Raw genomic sequence first — 14,434 nt, 5'->3', positions numbered from 1 at the left:
ACAGACAGACAGACAGAAAGACAGACAGACAGTCAGACAGACAGACAGGAAATAAATAGGAAACCTTTATTATATCACGTCTAGTTAGAAGGCAGTCTTTAAGAGTTGAGTGAAATAAAGATTCTCCTGAATTCTGAGTGACCTGTCTCATAGTAAAGATGTGCAGAAATACGTTTTTGAGTGTGGCTCGTTATCGTTGCGGCTAGGAAATGTCTGAAATGAGCAGGCGCTCGTCACTCCGCAAGGTCACTGGTCACGGGTTCGTACCTGAAGTGAATAATCCTCAGCTCAAAGCAGCAGAAGCATATTCTGTTCTGCCGTTTCACCGCTTTCTTGAGGACGATGGCAGCTGAGGTCGAAAGCAGAGCAGAGCAGCGTGTTTTAGCGAGGCCAAATGAGTGATTACCTCCAACTCCTGTCATAATTCACCATGACCTCAATCTGCCAGCGAAGCCTCTCCCTAACTGATCGCAGTTCAGGTGCTCTGCTCTGATGTTAAGCATAGTTAGAGAGAATTGCCTTTATCTGTCGCCTGTGCAGGGCTCACAAATTTGATGTGCAATGCTAACGGATCAGGTTGGCACTAGAGAGACCTAATTACGTCTGTAATCAGCTTGCTAATGTGTTGAGTTGTCGATCTGCACCAAATCGTGTTCTTGTTGAGACAGGACATAAATGTGACACAGCTGTGACAATAAAAAATTACAGTATGTCTAAGTATTACATGTAAGCACAAAATAATTAGCTTGATTAGCTTTTTTGCATTAGAACACAACTGGCTTTTAATGAAAGAACAATCTCTATGTCAGCACATAAATGTAGATACAATGGTGACCTTCACCTGAAATAATTTCTTGAATCCAGCTCATGAATCACTGAGACACCTTGGTGACCCTTGTGCTGATCTAGGTTCAGGAACCAGGGTGGAACTGTACTGCATATTCATTAGCACTCTGACAGCATTTGTGGCCCAGATTGTAATGCTAACAATAGTAAACACATGCACGTGTTACTCATTTCCCTCCTCGTCCTGGAGTGAATGCAGATTATCAGCATTACAATCAAATGTCAGATATTGTTTACTGTTTTTAGACTTGCACCATCTGGCTGATCAGAGGGTGTGCAAAAGGAGGGGTAGTATAAAGTTCAATAATTGTGTGATCTGTGTGGTGAGCATGAAAGCTAGCCATGAATGAACTAGCATTCTGCCATGATGAGATGCTGCGGTGCGTCTGTGATGACTAGTTAAGTTTGATACGCTAAGCATACTGTACATGAAGGCGGATGATTTTAGCTACACAAACTTGATTCCACATGCTGTTTCATTCTGAAATGTGTAATTCATAAAGTAAGCATAAAGAGCAGTTGAAGTTATTTCATGGCAATGTGGCTGGAGCATGTGTCTTAGCTTGAACATTGTTAAGACAAACAGAGACGTCCTTTTTTCTAATACTAAAGTTCATCATTCTCATGCTGACATTCTGATTTCACTGATCTTGGTATGATAACGGATTCAAATTTTAATTTTAAAGGGGTCATGCAACTGAGAGAACTGTCAGTTCTTGATTTCAGTTCAGATACCAGTTCTTGATATTTACAGATATGAGAGGCTGCTCTGCAATAAATAACATACTGCTGCTATCAAAACTTTAAACTATATTATGAATTTTCTATCCTTCTGAAAGTCCAATATTTGAATTTAGGGATATCATGCCATCATAATTTCCTTATATGGCGTTCTCTGCACAATTCAAGTCAATCAAAAGATCAATACTGCCATCAGGTAATAAAATACTTTTTTTTTTTTTTTTGAACAAAAAAAACTTGCAAGCTTTATAAACTAATGTTGAGAAACACAAAATAAAAATCTGAATGTAAAATGCATTTCATGGGCATCATGACCTATGATCAGTGTAATACTTCAGGGCTTGCATGCAGATGTTCTTTGTCACAAACTGGTTTACTCTATATTAATTTCTCTATATTGTGATTATTCGATACACAAAAAGCAATCAAAGATCACTCTCTTCATACTCACTGGAGCAGTTGATTCAAGACCAGCGCAAGTCTATCAGTGATTTGATTTCTGAATTTTTGCCGAATTTTACTCTGCTCAGTGGGTCTCTTATTAACATTATGTTTTCATTGTGTTAGTTATTAGGAAAGTATTTGTGAGTATTTGCACTCTTTTCATAGTAGACATGAATCAACTCTGTAATCCAAATGAATGGAAATGTTATATACAAATCAAATACATGAATTTTAATATTTCTGCCTAGTATTTTACTGCGTATTTAGAGCTCATAAAAGCTGGAGCATTGTAGCGAGAGGAAGGGATCAGATAGAGTCTTGGCTTCCCGAGCCCCAGGTGGCCATCTTTCATCCTCCAGCCACCCTGTGAATGCTTTGGAGAGAGAGTCGATATCCTTGACATCTGCTCCCTCGCCCTGGGAGTCTGGCCACTGTCCTGTCCTGAGCGCCTGCAGTAGAGCGAAGAGCTCAGTTATTCTCAGCCTCCAACGCAGACGCACACACAAATACACGTGTCAGGTGTTAACGGACTACCAGCATTGACAGCACACCACCAGCACATTCCCCCAACCACTTCAACAGAAGAGCAATTGCAAAAATGAAAGGTTACGCAGGTTAGTTGGATTGGAAATATCACAGCCTGCCCATCTTCAAGGTGCGAGTCCTGGATATTCGTACTGCCTCAATCTCTTCATCGCTTGGCCTCCAGAATGTTAGCATTGGGGAAATTAGGAAACCTAAGTAGTGGGTAAATTTCCTTAGTGTGTAGTGGGACAACAAAGAAAAGCCTCGCTGCGGATCAATTGTGCAGTCAGGTAAGAAAGTGCCCAGAGGAGGGTGAAGCAGGGAGTCTCCAAGAAAAAACAAACCCTATTCGAGCACAAAGGAGAAAAATAACTTTTTTAGACTCTAAGCCCTCAAACGCGCACTAGCCTGACTATATCTCTCGAACATTTCCAAGGCATTCATAATCACTGAACAGCATGCATATGCTAGCTCACTTGGGTATTCTGAGTCTACGCTGCAGAGGGGTGGTAATAGTAATATTGAGTGGTCATTAAGGTGGGAGGGAGGCCAAAACAGTTCTCACTGCTGGGATGTGTGGTACATTGCACTACCTACGCACTGCTGAGCCCAGGCTTCTTTGTAGTTGATAAGGAAGGAGTAGGAGTAGGAGTATTGTTGAAGAATTAGATTCCGTTTGCATGTTCTTATCGGTGATCTAAGCTTTAGAGAGCAGAGCATGTGTGGAAAGGTTTGTGTGCTGACATGTGCATGTTAAAAAGTCCTGGAGTCTTGGATCTCAGCACATTCAGATACACATCTCAACACAAATGTGGGTGTAGATTATAGCTGTGAACGTTTCAGTGGAGTGGATGAAATTATGTTGCATTCCTCGGCCCTTGGCCATCTGTGCCCATGTTTGTGCAGTGATTAGGTTTAATCATATTCTGCGTTCTGTGTTGCTTTGGCAGCCGTGGTTATGTGAGATCAATGCAAACAAACTCTGAGAAAATATTTAGACCTAAACGGCTTTTGATGGTCATTAAAGTATTTTAATAAAAGGCTCACACTCTCTAATTGTTCACCATCTTCATATAATAACAGACGGATTATCATATTTTTTAAGTGCGACTTTATAATAGGTTGTCAATAAATTAAATTATATTGATTTAATTATATGGTACTGTGAAATTATTCACAGATGCATTTATCAATATTTGCTAGAAAAAGCCCCTAAATGAAAACAATTCAAAGACATTATTGTGGCAGATATTGAAAACAAAAATAAATTAAAAAAATGTGTCTTTCAGAATTTATTATGTTGTTTTTTCCACATACAGGAATCACTTACAATCCACAACAATCCAATTTGTTTAAACAAAATGTAGAGTTTTGTAGCCTTTCATACAAAACGCATTCTTCAACTTGCATGCATTTTATTATTATTATTGGTCTATGTATAATTGATTCATATGATACCTCGTGTTGCTGTTTTTTTAAGTGTCTTACTCCATGAGCATTGCATTTAAAGGTGCAGCATCAAGTTTAAATGCATTCTCAAGACCTGTACATTGTGATTTATTTTGTTAGGCTCTATTTAGCTGTTTTTGACTCCAAGAACACATCCCATGTAAACAGCAAATCTCATTAAAAGTTATTTCACCATAAAATGTTAACATGAATATAACAGAGCAAAATAACTCTGATTAGTGGCCAAACATTCGCTCGCTTGCTCCAATCCCTCACTCATTCCTTATAGTGAATACTGCATGGTGTGCTCTATACACAGACAGTTCACAGGCTCATCCATTAATTCCTTATAGTGAATTCTGCATATTAGAATAGAAAGTGGTTTCACTGACACTGAAGAGAAAAACTAATGCTGTTTGATTTGGTTGTGAAAAGTCACCTCTGTTGGTCAATGATAAACTTCAACCACGTGTGTTTATTGTTTGTTTCATGGTTGTAAAAGGTTCAGTATCCCTTAAAGTTACTAAGGGGTAGCTTTTTGTCATGCCTACAAAACTAGCTGGCTTACTAATTCAGGCTAATATTTAGCTAAATGGTTTGCATCATTTTATATGTTGCAAAATAACCAATATGCATCATAAATGTTTTTTACAAGCCAAAAACATTGGCTAGCGTTTCTCTTTTTCACACTCTGGCCAAAATGATGAGTGGGTCCAAAATATATGGTCATATTACAGTAAAACTGTACAGTTCCCAAGGTAAAGAGGGTGGGTCAACTTACCCACTGGCTCAACTTACCCCACTCATCCCTACTGAAAGACCAACAAACCAGCTTAGGCTGGTTTTAGCAAAGAAATCAGTTAGCTGTCAGGCAAAGCAGTTAGCACTAAGCTAAATCTGTAGACTAATGTTTCGTCTACAGTCTCATACTGGGTAGCTACTACATTTGCTTTGACGATTAAAAATGTTCTATCGTGTGAATATGGGTAGTATGAATGAAATTCGGATGCACTACATCTATTATGTTGTCACTTTCAAGTTACCTATCAGCATCAGTTTTGTTGCTTCATTGCTATTCAAGGCTTATAGACTCATGGAATAGTAAAGCATCCACTGAATGCACACACCACAAATTGTACTGTAGATCATCTGGTTACTTTTCACCTCGTTTTTCAAAGACTATGAATTTTGACTCATAATGTTTTAGCTATACTGTTTTCTCACAGTAACACAGTATGAAATTTGTCATATTCTTACACAAACTAAGCAATTAGCTTCCTTAGCGAACGCTAACTTGCAATGCAAATAAAGGGAAGTGGTTAATTTGTCCATCTAGAGCTTTTTACATATTATGTGGGAGATTAAGACATTCATTTTCATATTTTCATGATAGCACTACATCACACTAAATAAGGCAAAGAATAGAACGATTCCTTTAATCAAACTCCCAGTCCTGCTTTATATTCATTTATTCCTGATGTGAAGCATTGTTTAAAATGCATTAATTTTGTCTCCTCTTGCTGCAGGACTGTTTCATCGAGCCATAATCCAGAGTGGCTCAGCATTGTCCAGCTGGGCCGTCAACTACCAGCCGGTTAAGTACACAAGGCTGCTGGCAGAGAAAGTGGGCTGTAATGTGCTGGACACACTAGACATGGTAGACTGCCTGAGAAAAAAGAGCGCTCGTGAGCTGGTGGAGCAAGACATCCAGCCAGCGAGATACCATGTCGCCTTTGGCCCAGTCATTGACGGCGATGTCATTCCCGACGACCCTGAGATCCTGATGGAGCAGGGTGAGTTCCTCAACTATGACATCATGCTGGGTGTCAACCAGGGTGAGGGGCTGCGCTTTGTGGAGAACGTTGTGGACTCTGAAGATGGCGTCTCGGGCAATGATTTTGATTTCTCGGTCTCTGACTTTGTGGACAGCCTTTATGGTTACCCAGAGGGAAAGGATACCCTACGAGAAACTATCAAGTTCATGTACACGGACTGGGCAGATAGAGACAACCCTGAGACGCGCCGTAAGACTCTGGTGGCGCTTTTCACCGATCATCAGTGGGTGGAGCCCTCGGTGGTGACGGCGGATCTTCACGCCCGGTATGGGTCGCCCACGTACTTCTACGCCTTCTACCACCACTGCCAGAGCCTGATGAAGCCCGCTTGGTCAGATGCGGCCCACGGAGATGAGGTGCCCTACGTTTTTGGCATTCCCATGATTGGCCCAACTGACCTCTTTCCCTGCAACTTCTCCAAAAATGATGTAATGCTCAGTGCTGTTGTCATGACCTACTGGACAAACTTTGCCAAAACTGGGTAAGTGCATTACTTACAACATGCAAAGTCTGTGGCATGGGCCATTATGTGATTGTATGATGCACGATAGCAATTGATATTTAATTGACAAATCCATGCCTATTTTCTATACTTAACATTCGACTGGATCTGCTGGCTATGGTGACTTCGAAATAAGAGAGAAACAAACTAATATTAGCACAGATATACAAGGTATTGTAATTACGTGTCTACGATGACACATAATTATTGTTTATTACCAAGCTACACTGAAGATGGCTAAACTTGTTACCAATTACAGCCAGACATCTAATTATTAGCATAACTGTTCATTCATATACAAATAAAAAATGCCATTCATGCATGATAAACACAATATTTGAAAAAAAAAAAATTGCAATGCACATCATCATTCATCTTCTCGGTAATCCTGCATACTGTAGTGCACCTTTAATAGTTTTGGACCCACTTTATATTAAGTGGCCTTAGCAACTATGTACTTACATTTTAATTAATAATGTAGTACAATGTACTTATTGTGTACATATATGTTTTTACATTGTACTTATTTAAAAAAAAGACATGTAATTACATCTGTATTTAATTTCTGTAATAACATTTATAATTACACTGTTGACCCATACATTACACCTTAACCCACCCTTAAACTTACCCATACCTCCAACCCTCTCCCTAACCTTACCCCTATCCCACCTCAATAGCAGCAAAAGTGTTTTACAATACAATATGAACACAATAAGTAGAGTGTACTTATTTTTTTTTATGTAACTACACAGTAGTTAAGGCCACCTAATATAAAGTGGGACCATAGTTTTTAATGATTTAGTAATTATTGATTACCTAATATGTAGCAAACGCAGTCCTTAATTCGCTAAGCTTGTACTACTCCTTTGTCCTGCATTACTTCCTGCATAGTTACCTTTTATTAATGGATAATTATTCTAAAGTGTTATTTTCTGTTTGAGAGATTAACTCCCTTAGGTTTGGATTTAGTTTTTTGTCACTTTGCTGATTATTTACATGTGCAGACACTAAAGGAAAGGTCCAAATAAAAAGCCTAATAGGTGCACTTTAACTGACAAAAGTGTCATGGCCATTTAAATAAAACAAAAAAAATGAGAGGTAACAAGTGTGTATGATTGTCAAAATATGTGAAATACCAGCCAGTAAATCAGAATGAACATTATATAAAATAAAAAAAACACTTGCTAAATGTACTGTGATAAGCTTACTGAGATTTGTTATAGCACTTGCATATCATTGTTCTTTTGTTGATTTTGATTGCTTCCATTGTCCTCATTATAAGTCGCTTTGGATAAAAATGTCTGCTAAATGACTAAATGTAAATATTTATGCACCACGAGTGTGCAATTTAAAGTACATGTACAGTGAGTAGCACTCATTAAGCATGTCTGTTTTTCGTTATCCATTAGTAAAATCTGTGACAGAATGCTATAGTTCACAGTATACTGTATGAATGGGACATGAGATCCCGTGCAGAGATAATTATCAGTGGAACTTATCGCATTTCTACCCCTCAGCAATATTGATTAAAACCCCTCTCTTCACCTGATCACTGCCGCCCCAGGTGACCGCATACTCAACACGCCTCCTCCCTCGCTCCCCTTCTCCTTCCCGCTCAATCCTGCCCAGAGCACAAAGCATTATAGATCTGTATGAGGAGTGCTTGTAATCAGCTCTAACAACACAAATCTAATTTGACAACTGCTCTTACTGAGAAAAATTGATTGGCCATGCTGCTGCTTCTCCACTTTTACCAGTCACAATAAAAATGACACCTCTCGAAATATATAAATCATTCTTTACCTGTTAAGTGCACACTAGGTGTAGCCAAAAATAATATGCACAGAGTGGAAACGCTAATGGACAAGTAGCGCAGGCTGCATACTCAAGTCAACATTCTGCACTCATATCAGAGAACTTTTCAGAACAACATCTGTCCAGAAAATGTCAAATTAGCTCAAGGGGATGGGACATTTGTATGCTAAACACTGATTTTCCCCCACAGGGTAATGATTTTCTCAGTTAGACTGCCAGATTTTCTCATTTTCTCAGCAAAAACAGAAAAATAATATAATAAATAAATAAATTGTTTGGTGAGTTGATCTGCTCTGGGTTGACAATATAAATTAATCGATTGTAATCGATCCTCATTTTAACAATCACAATCTTGTTTCTTAAATATTTAATATTGTAGCTTTTGATTTGAGTCTGAAAAATTTTTTTTATTATGCAACAACATATTAGCTATTGCAGGAATTAATTAATTGCCTTGTGTGCAATTTAAATGTTTACATATATAGTTAAGTGTTTATTACTAAAAATAAATTGCAGTTGAATTTAATAGTTTGGTCATTTTAAATATTATATAGTAATGTACAAACTGGAAGGGTTCCCTGTGTAACGTGGAGTCAGAGACGTTCGGATCAAATTGCAGTCTTTATTAGAGAATGGTCAGACACGCAGAAATCAGATAACAGCATCAAGTTTGTCAAGGGATATCCAGAATCAGTAACAATACCAGGCAGAGGTCGGGGCAGGCAGCAGAGAATCACAGGCGGTATAAACAATCCAAGATCAGACACGATAGGAAAAAACACATGCAAAAATGCTCGGAAATGACAGACTAGGCTAAACAAGACCACCTCAGAGTCCAAACACAGTGTATATAGGGGAATGGTAATGGGGAATATCTGGTGGTGATTAGGCAGGAGCCCACCAGGGTGGCGTAGGAGGAGCAGAAGGCCTCCAGGGCAGGGCAGACAAGGCAGAAGCCCACCAGAGTGGTGCAGATGGAACTGGAGCTCACCAGGCCAGGGCAGGCAAACTGGAGCCCAACAGGGCAGAGCAGAGGACCACCACAGCCGAGCAGATGAGACAGAAGCCCACCAGGGTGGAGCAGAGGACCACCACAGAAGAGCAGATGGGACAGAAGCCCACCAAGGTGGAGCAGAGGACCACCACAGCCGAGCAGATGGGACAGAAGCCCACCAGGGTGGAGCAGAGGACCACCACAGCCGAGCAGATGGGACAGAAGCTCAACAGGGTGGAGCAGAGGACCACCACAGATGAGTAGATGGCACAGGAGAGCAAGTCTGGTCAGGTAGGACTGAAACAGAGAGCATAAACAGATTAATGGCGACCTCCTTGGTCATGATAAGATGGGTAGAAAGTTCCCAAATGGCCTCCATAGCCATGACAGGGCAGGCAGAGAGTTCACAGACGGCCTCCATAGCCAAGACAAGAAGAGAGTTCACAGACAGCTTTCATAGCCGTGACAGGACAGACAAGAAGATTGCTGGCGGCCTCTGTGGCCATGACAGGACAGACCGGAAGTTTAAAGGTGGATACTACTGACGCCTCTGGAAGTTCTGCAGTGCAATCCACCACCTCAGAAAGAATTGGACTCACTAGAGTCATAGAACCAGGAAATGGCACTACTGGCCATGACGAGGGCACCGGAGTGAATCAAGGACTAGACTAGGCTCAGGAACGGATTACAGGGCTGGACTTGGCTCAGTAATTTATCCCATAGAAGTTGGAGGAGAGTATGCAACCCAAACACACCAGATAGCTACCCCCGTAACTGGAAGTACTGTAGATAGGGGAACTGCCTCAGTAATTGCTGGTGCTAGCCAGAAATGCCAGCTGCTCTCACTGATGTCAACGGTGGTTCCGCCAAATTAGAAGCCAGCCTCAAATACTCATGGGAAGCCTTGTTGTCTCCAAACGCAACACTCATTATGATTGGGAACTCTGGCATGTCATCCATGGTGGCTGAAGACCTTGGCGTAATTTCATGATGGATGGAGGCTCTGGCGTGGCAGCCATCTTGGGTGCTGATTCTGGCTGTGGCAGGGTAGCCATCTTGGGAGCTGACTTGGACATGGCGGCATTCTGGGTCTAGACTCTGGCTTATGGAGAAGCTCTGCAGCGGTGGCCATGTTGTGCAGTGGCTCTGGGCTGGCGGCCATCTTGTGCAGTGGCTCGGGACTGGCAGCCATCTTGTGCAGTGGCTCAGAGACTTGGTTAAACAAAACTTCACATCAACTCAGAGTCCAAACACAGTATATTTAGGGGAATGGAAATGGGGAACACCTGGTGGTGATTAGCCCTAGACATTAGGACCATGGGAAATGTGGTTCAGACCCCAAATGCAATAGTCCTGAGTGGAGTGCCCTCTACTGGAGTTCATGGGCACTCCAGCTGACGATCGTGACACCCTGTAGTTTATTCCCCATATTGTTCCCTCTACTGTACCTGATATATCCAAATGAATTGATGGCATATTGAATACAAATCAGAATCAAAACTAATTGTGAAATCTGCACAAAATCCTAAGCCTTATTTCTGATATTCCCTAACAGGAAGTTAGGGAGGGATGCATTAAAGGGTTCATTTCTTTCTTTAAAAAAAAGTAAGCTAATAGGTTATGCCATGGAAGAAAAAAGTAAAGATGCATTCAAAACAAACCACTTGTTTTGCCACTTGATGGTTGGGAAAGGAAATAAAGCATGGCACACCAACCAAGACTTGCTACTTGCTTGTTGAAAACAGATGATATGTTCAATTTAGAGGACATTCTCATTATAGAGAACATTTTATTAGACAAAAATACAAACCTGCAAGATTAGACATCAATGTTTGTGGTCTGTTTTGTCATAACACAAAGACTATAAATTGTAAATGTGTATATCTGTTCACCTATTGAATTCATTTGAATTAAATTGATGGCCACAGAGCTTATTTCCAATTTATAAAATGTCATGTCTTGAACATATTTCGACACAAAGGCACAAAACCATGTTTTACCTAGCTTTAAAAACACGCTGTCCATGAAATAATCACTCACAGTATCCTCGACCCCTGCTGCATCCTATCTGCCATTTTAAAAGAATCCTTTCAAAAATGCTAAAGATTATTTATTACATGTCAAAAACACTGTTTGTCCTCTTGCAGTCATTCATCTAATGGCTTCCGATTGAACTGGCATTATAGCATGCATTTTAAGCACTACTAAGTTTCTGATATTACTGTTGCTCCATTTGTGTGGCTCTATTGTGAGGAGCGGATTTTATAGGATACTGCTTAGCAGTTGGCTTGTACAGAAGGATTAGATGCCAGGATAATGAACCTCTCAATCGCATAAAGTACACAAATCGTCACTTCCATCTTAACCAGCAAATTCTGCCGTTTAGTTTTGATGCATGCTGGGATACAGCCACAAATGTGTACTACAGCATGTAAAGTGTGCTTACAGCTTCTCCATGTGATGATGACCTAGATAGCACTCCCTGGCCTCTCTCGAAATTGGACACTTGTACCCGAGCCAAATACATACGTTAATATGAAACCTGCAGTCGAATAGGTGAGCGTTATATTAAGCTTGTGCCACTTCATGTCAACAGTACGTATCATTCCCTAAAGGGAAATTCTTCTTTCCGCTTCATAGTGATTACAAGCAATGTTTCCCCCCTGCAGCTGGAATACAACATGAAAACAACCATTAACTGTGAAATCTGGGTAGATATGACAAAGTAACAATGCTTCCTAATTGGATGCCAAGCTTGAGTATGAGGCCAATAATTATATTATATTATATTATATTATATTATATTATATTATATTATATTATATTATATTATATTATATTATATTATATTATATTATATTATATTAAAACCCATATTAAAAGTTATGTATTACATTAAAATGAAATATATCTGGCATAAAACCTGACACATAAATATGTGGATTATTTGCCGTATATACTATGTATTCCCTAACGCGTGCAACCGAAAGCTATTGAAATTGTATATAATTATTAACAGAACTATTATTAATAAATAAATATAAATAAATAAATAAAACATTTTTTGCCACATTAATAAAAACCATAAATGTGTTCTATCTGTGGACAGTTTTATAAACAGGTGATGGTTCTGGCTGCTCTCATAATGTGTTGAATCTGTGTAGAAATGGTAAAAAAATATGGATTTCTTACTCCTAACAAGTCTTTTTAAAGAAAATTCTAATAGACATTTTATCTGTGGGACAGTTATTAAAAATCATTAATCTCTGAAATGAATGGAAAAATAATGGAAAAATGCTGCCAAGTGAAGAACCATTAAATTGAATTCAAATCTCAAAGGGTTTTAGACATGTTTTTTTTTTTTCAGCTGGTTATTAACAGTAAAAGAGTAATGCATTAGCACCCTAATTAATTTAACAAGTATTAACCAGTGGCCATTAGTCCTGCAGAAAAACAAAAGCATCCAACCTACTTTGCATTGATAACTGAATTGTCGGCACATATTGCCTTTGTTCAGGCTACAAATGGACCTCAAATGCTGCCGTCTGCATTTCTATAGAGATCGTAGCGCTAGCGTTTGATGGACAGGGTGCTGTTTCCTCTATATTCCTCTACTGTGTCATTCAGCCTCCAGTCAAACAGCCCATGCTGAGCAGAATACTGTTGTGCTTTTCCTTTTGTCCTCCTATTTTCTCTGCATCTCCCTTCGTGCTTTCTTGAAACAAGAACACAAGCCCCTCTCAGAAATGCTGAAGCCTGCTGGGATGAATCCAGATATATTTCTCTTTGAAAAGCCCATGTTTTTTTATGATGCTATCCCCTTGCCAAGATATTGGCAATTCCACTCAAGGAATAAAACATGATTAATCAATAATCAATAAGCCACGATTAATAAATAAGACTTAGCTGCGCACGAGCCAGCTTGACCGACATCGCTCAATGATTTGACACAACCTGCATTTCGTGTTTTGTCAATGCATCTGTATTGACATCGTCATCGTCTTATTTAAATTCTGTTGCCTGTACTTTATCCCAGTGGCAAGCAGATGCTCAATAACTCACACTGTCTTGTCGTATCTGCCTCGTGATTGTGAAAAGAAAAATAGTAATTTCAATGCTGCATCTTAATGAGGGGTGTCCCTCAGCGCTACACCCAAATGGAAACAGTCTCTTGAACATCAGTTGACCCTGCAACCAAAGCCTGGTCTTTCTCTTTCTCTGTATTTGAGCTACTGTAAACTGCTTCCTGCATCCGCTTCTTTTGTCGTTCCTAGACCTTAGCGAGTCAAATCAAGAATAAAAGAGATTGTGTTTATTTTGTTTAGCAGTCTTCTCAGTTAAGTCAGCACTTGATACTTTGGGAATCATATACTGTTGGTAGATTTGGTTTGGAGAAGGAAAGGAAGGATCCCTGGATGCTCATGATGAAGAGGACGCAGGAGTCAGGACACATGTTGACCATCCGATCAATAGCAGTCATAATGAAGAGTGCACAGGGCCCGTGTCCTGCAGCTACCTGTATTGGTTTGCTGATGGAAAATCTCCCTGACAGTGATGTAGAGATGTTCTGATACATTTCAAGATTTTACATGGGTTTATTGCCCATGTAAAAGTCACATTACAGTGCTGGGGTTGGATGACAGTTTCTGAATACATTTTAGTGTTCTGCTATGCAGTTGCTAGGGTATCCTGGATGTTTGCTAGGTTACTGCCTTCTAAAGCGGGATTTATACATTCACCTGGCACCGCTTCCTGAGCCTCCGCTGACTGAGTGCGCACCTTCCCAAACGGACGAGGCTTTTAAACTTGTCACGTTCGCCAATGTACTATTCTTTGAAACGACAGGTGGCGACGATGAGTAATTGTCCTCTAAAACCCTCAGGAATCTCCAGTGAGAAGAAGTAATTTCTTGTGAGGTGTCTTGTGATCATAGACAGTAAAAGAAATGGACACAGCGACCCCATTGGAACTCAATTGAGACAAATGAAGCCCATTTTTAGCGTTTTTTAGCACTTCCGTTTCTGACGCGCAGACTCAAACGAAGCTTGACGACGTCAGCAACCTGTCTGACAGATGTAAATCTTCTAAGTGGCTTTGCGTGCAAACTGCCATCGTTAATCTTGCAGAGACGGCGAGCTCGAGCGGGGAGTTCTTTGTCCTGAGTGAGCAGGAGTAAGTATTCTGATTAATTATTTTGTATAGTATTTTAAAATGTAACGCCAGTACGCCATATTAAGTTAATTGCCTGCGAGCTTCTCCTCCTGTCTGTACGGTAATGCG

At 40.0% G+C, this 14,434-nt stretch overlaps 1 protein-coding gene across 3 annotated transcripts in view; it reads left to right on the top strand.

The window, feature by feature from the left end:
* LOC127971904 (neuroligin-3-like) overlaps positions 1 to 14,434 on the top strand; it is a 163,311-nt gene that overhangs the window by 137,856 nt on the left and 11,021 nt on the right. For all 3 annotated transcript variants that reach the window (XM_052575230.1, XM_052575232.1, XM_052575231.1), the window contains one exon: positions 5,532 to 6,321. In XM_052575230.1, coding sequence (XP_052431190.1) covers positions 5,532 to 6,321 — 790 coding nt within the window. The remainder of the gene's footprint in view (positions 1 to 5,531; positions 6,322 to 14,434) is intronic.

The sequence above is a fragment of the Carassius gibelio genome, chromosome B14 (assembly GCF_023724105.1).
Source record: "Carassius gibelio isolate Cgi1373 ecotype wild population from Czech Republic chromosome B14, carGib1.2-hapl.c, whole genome shotgun sequence".
In the NCBI taxonomy this organism is placed as follows: domain Eukaryota; kingdom Metazoa; phylum Chordata; class Actinopteri; order Cypriniformes; family Cyprinidae; genus Carassius; species Carassius gibelio.
Note: the sequence above shows the minus strand (reverse complement) of the source record. Positions and strands in the feature narration are given on the sequence as shown.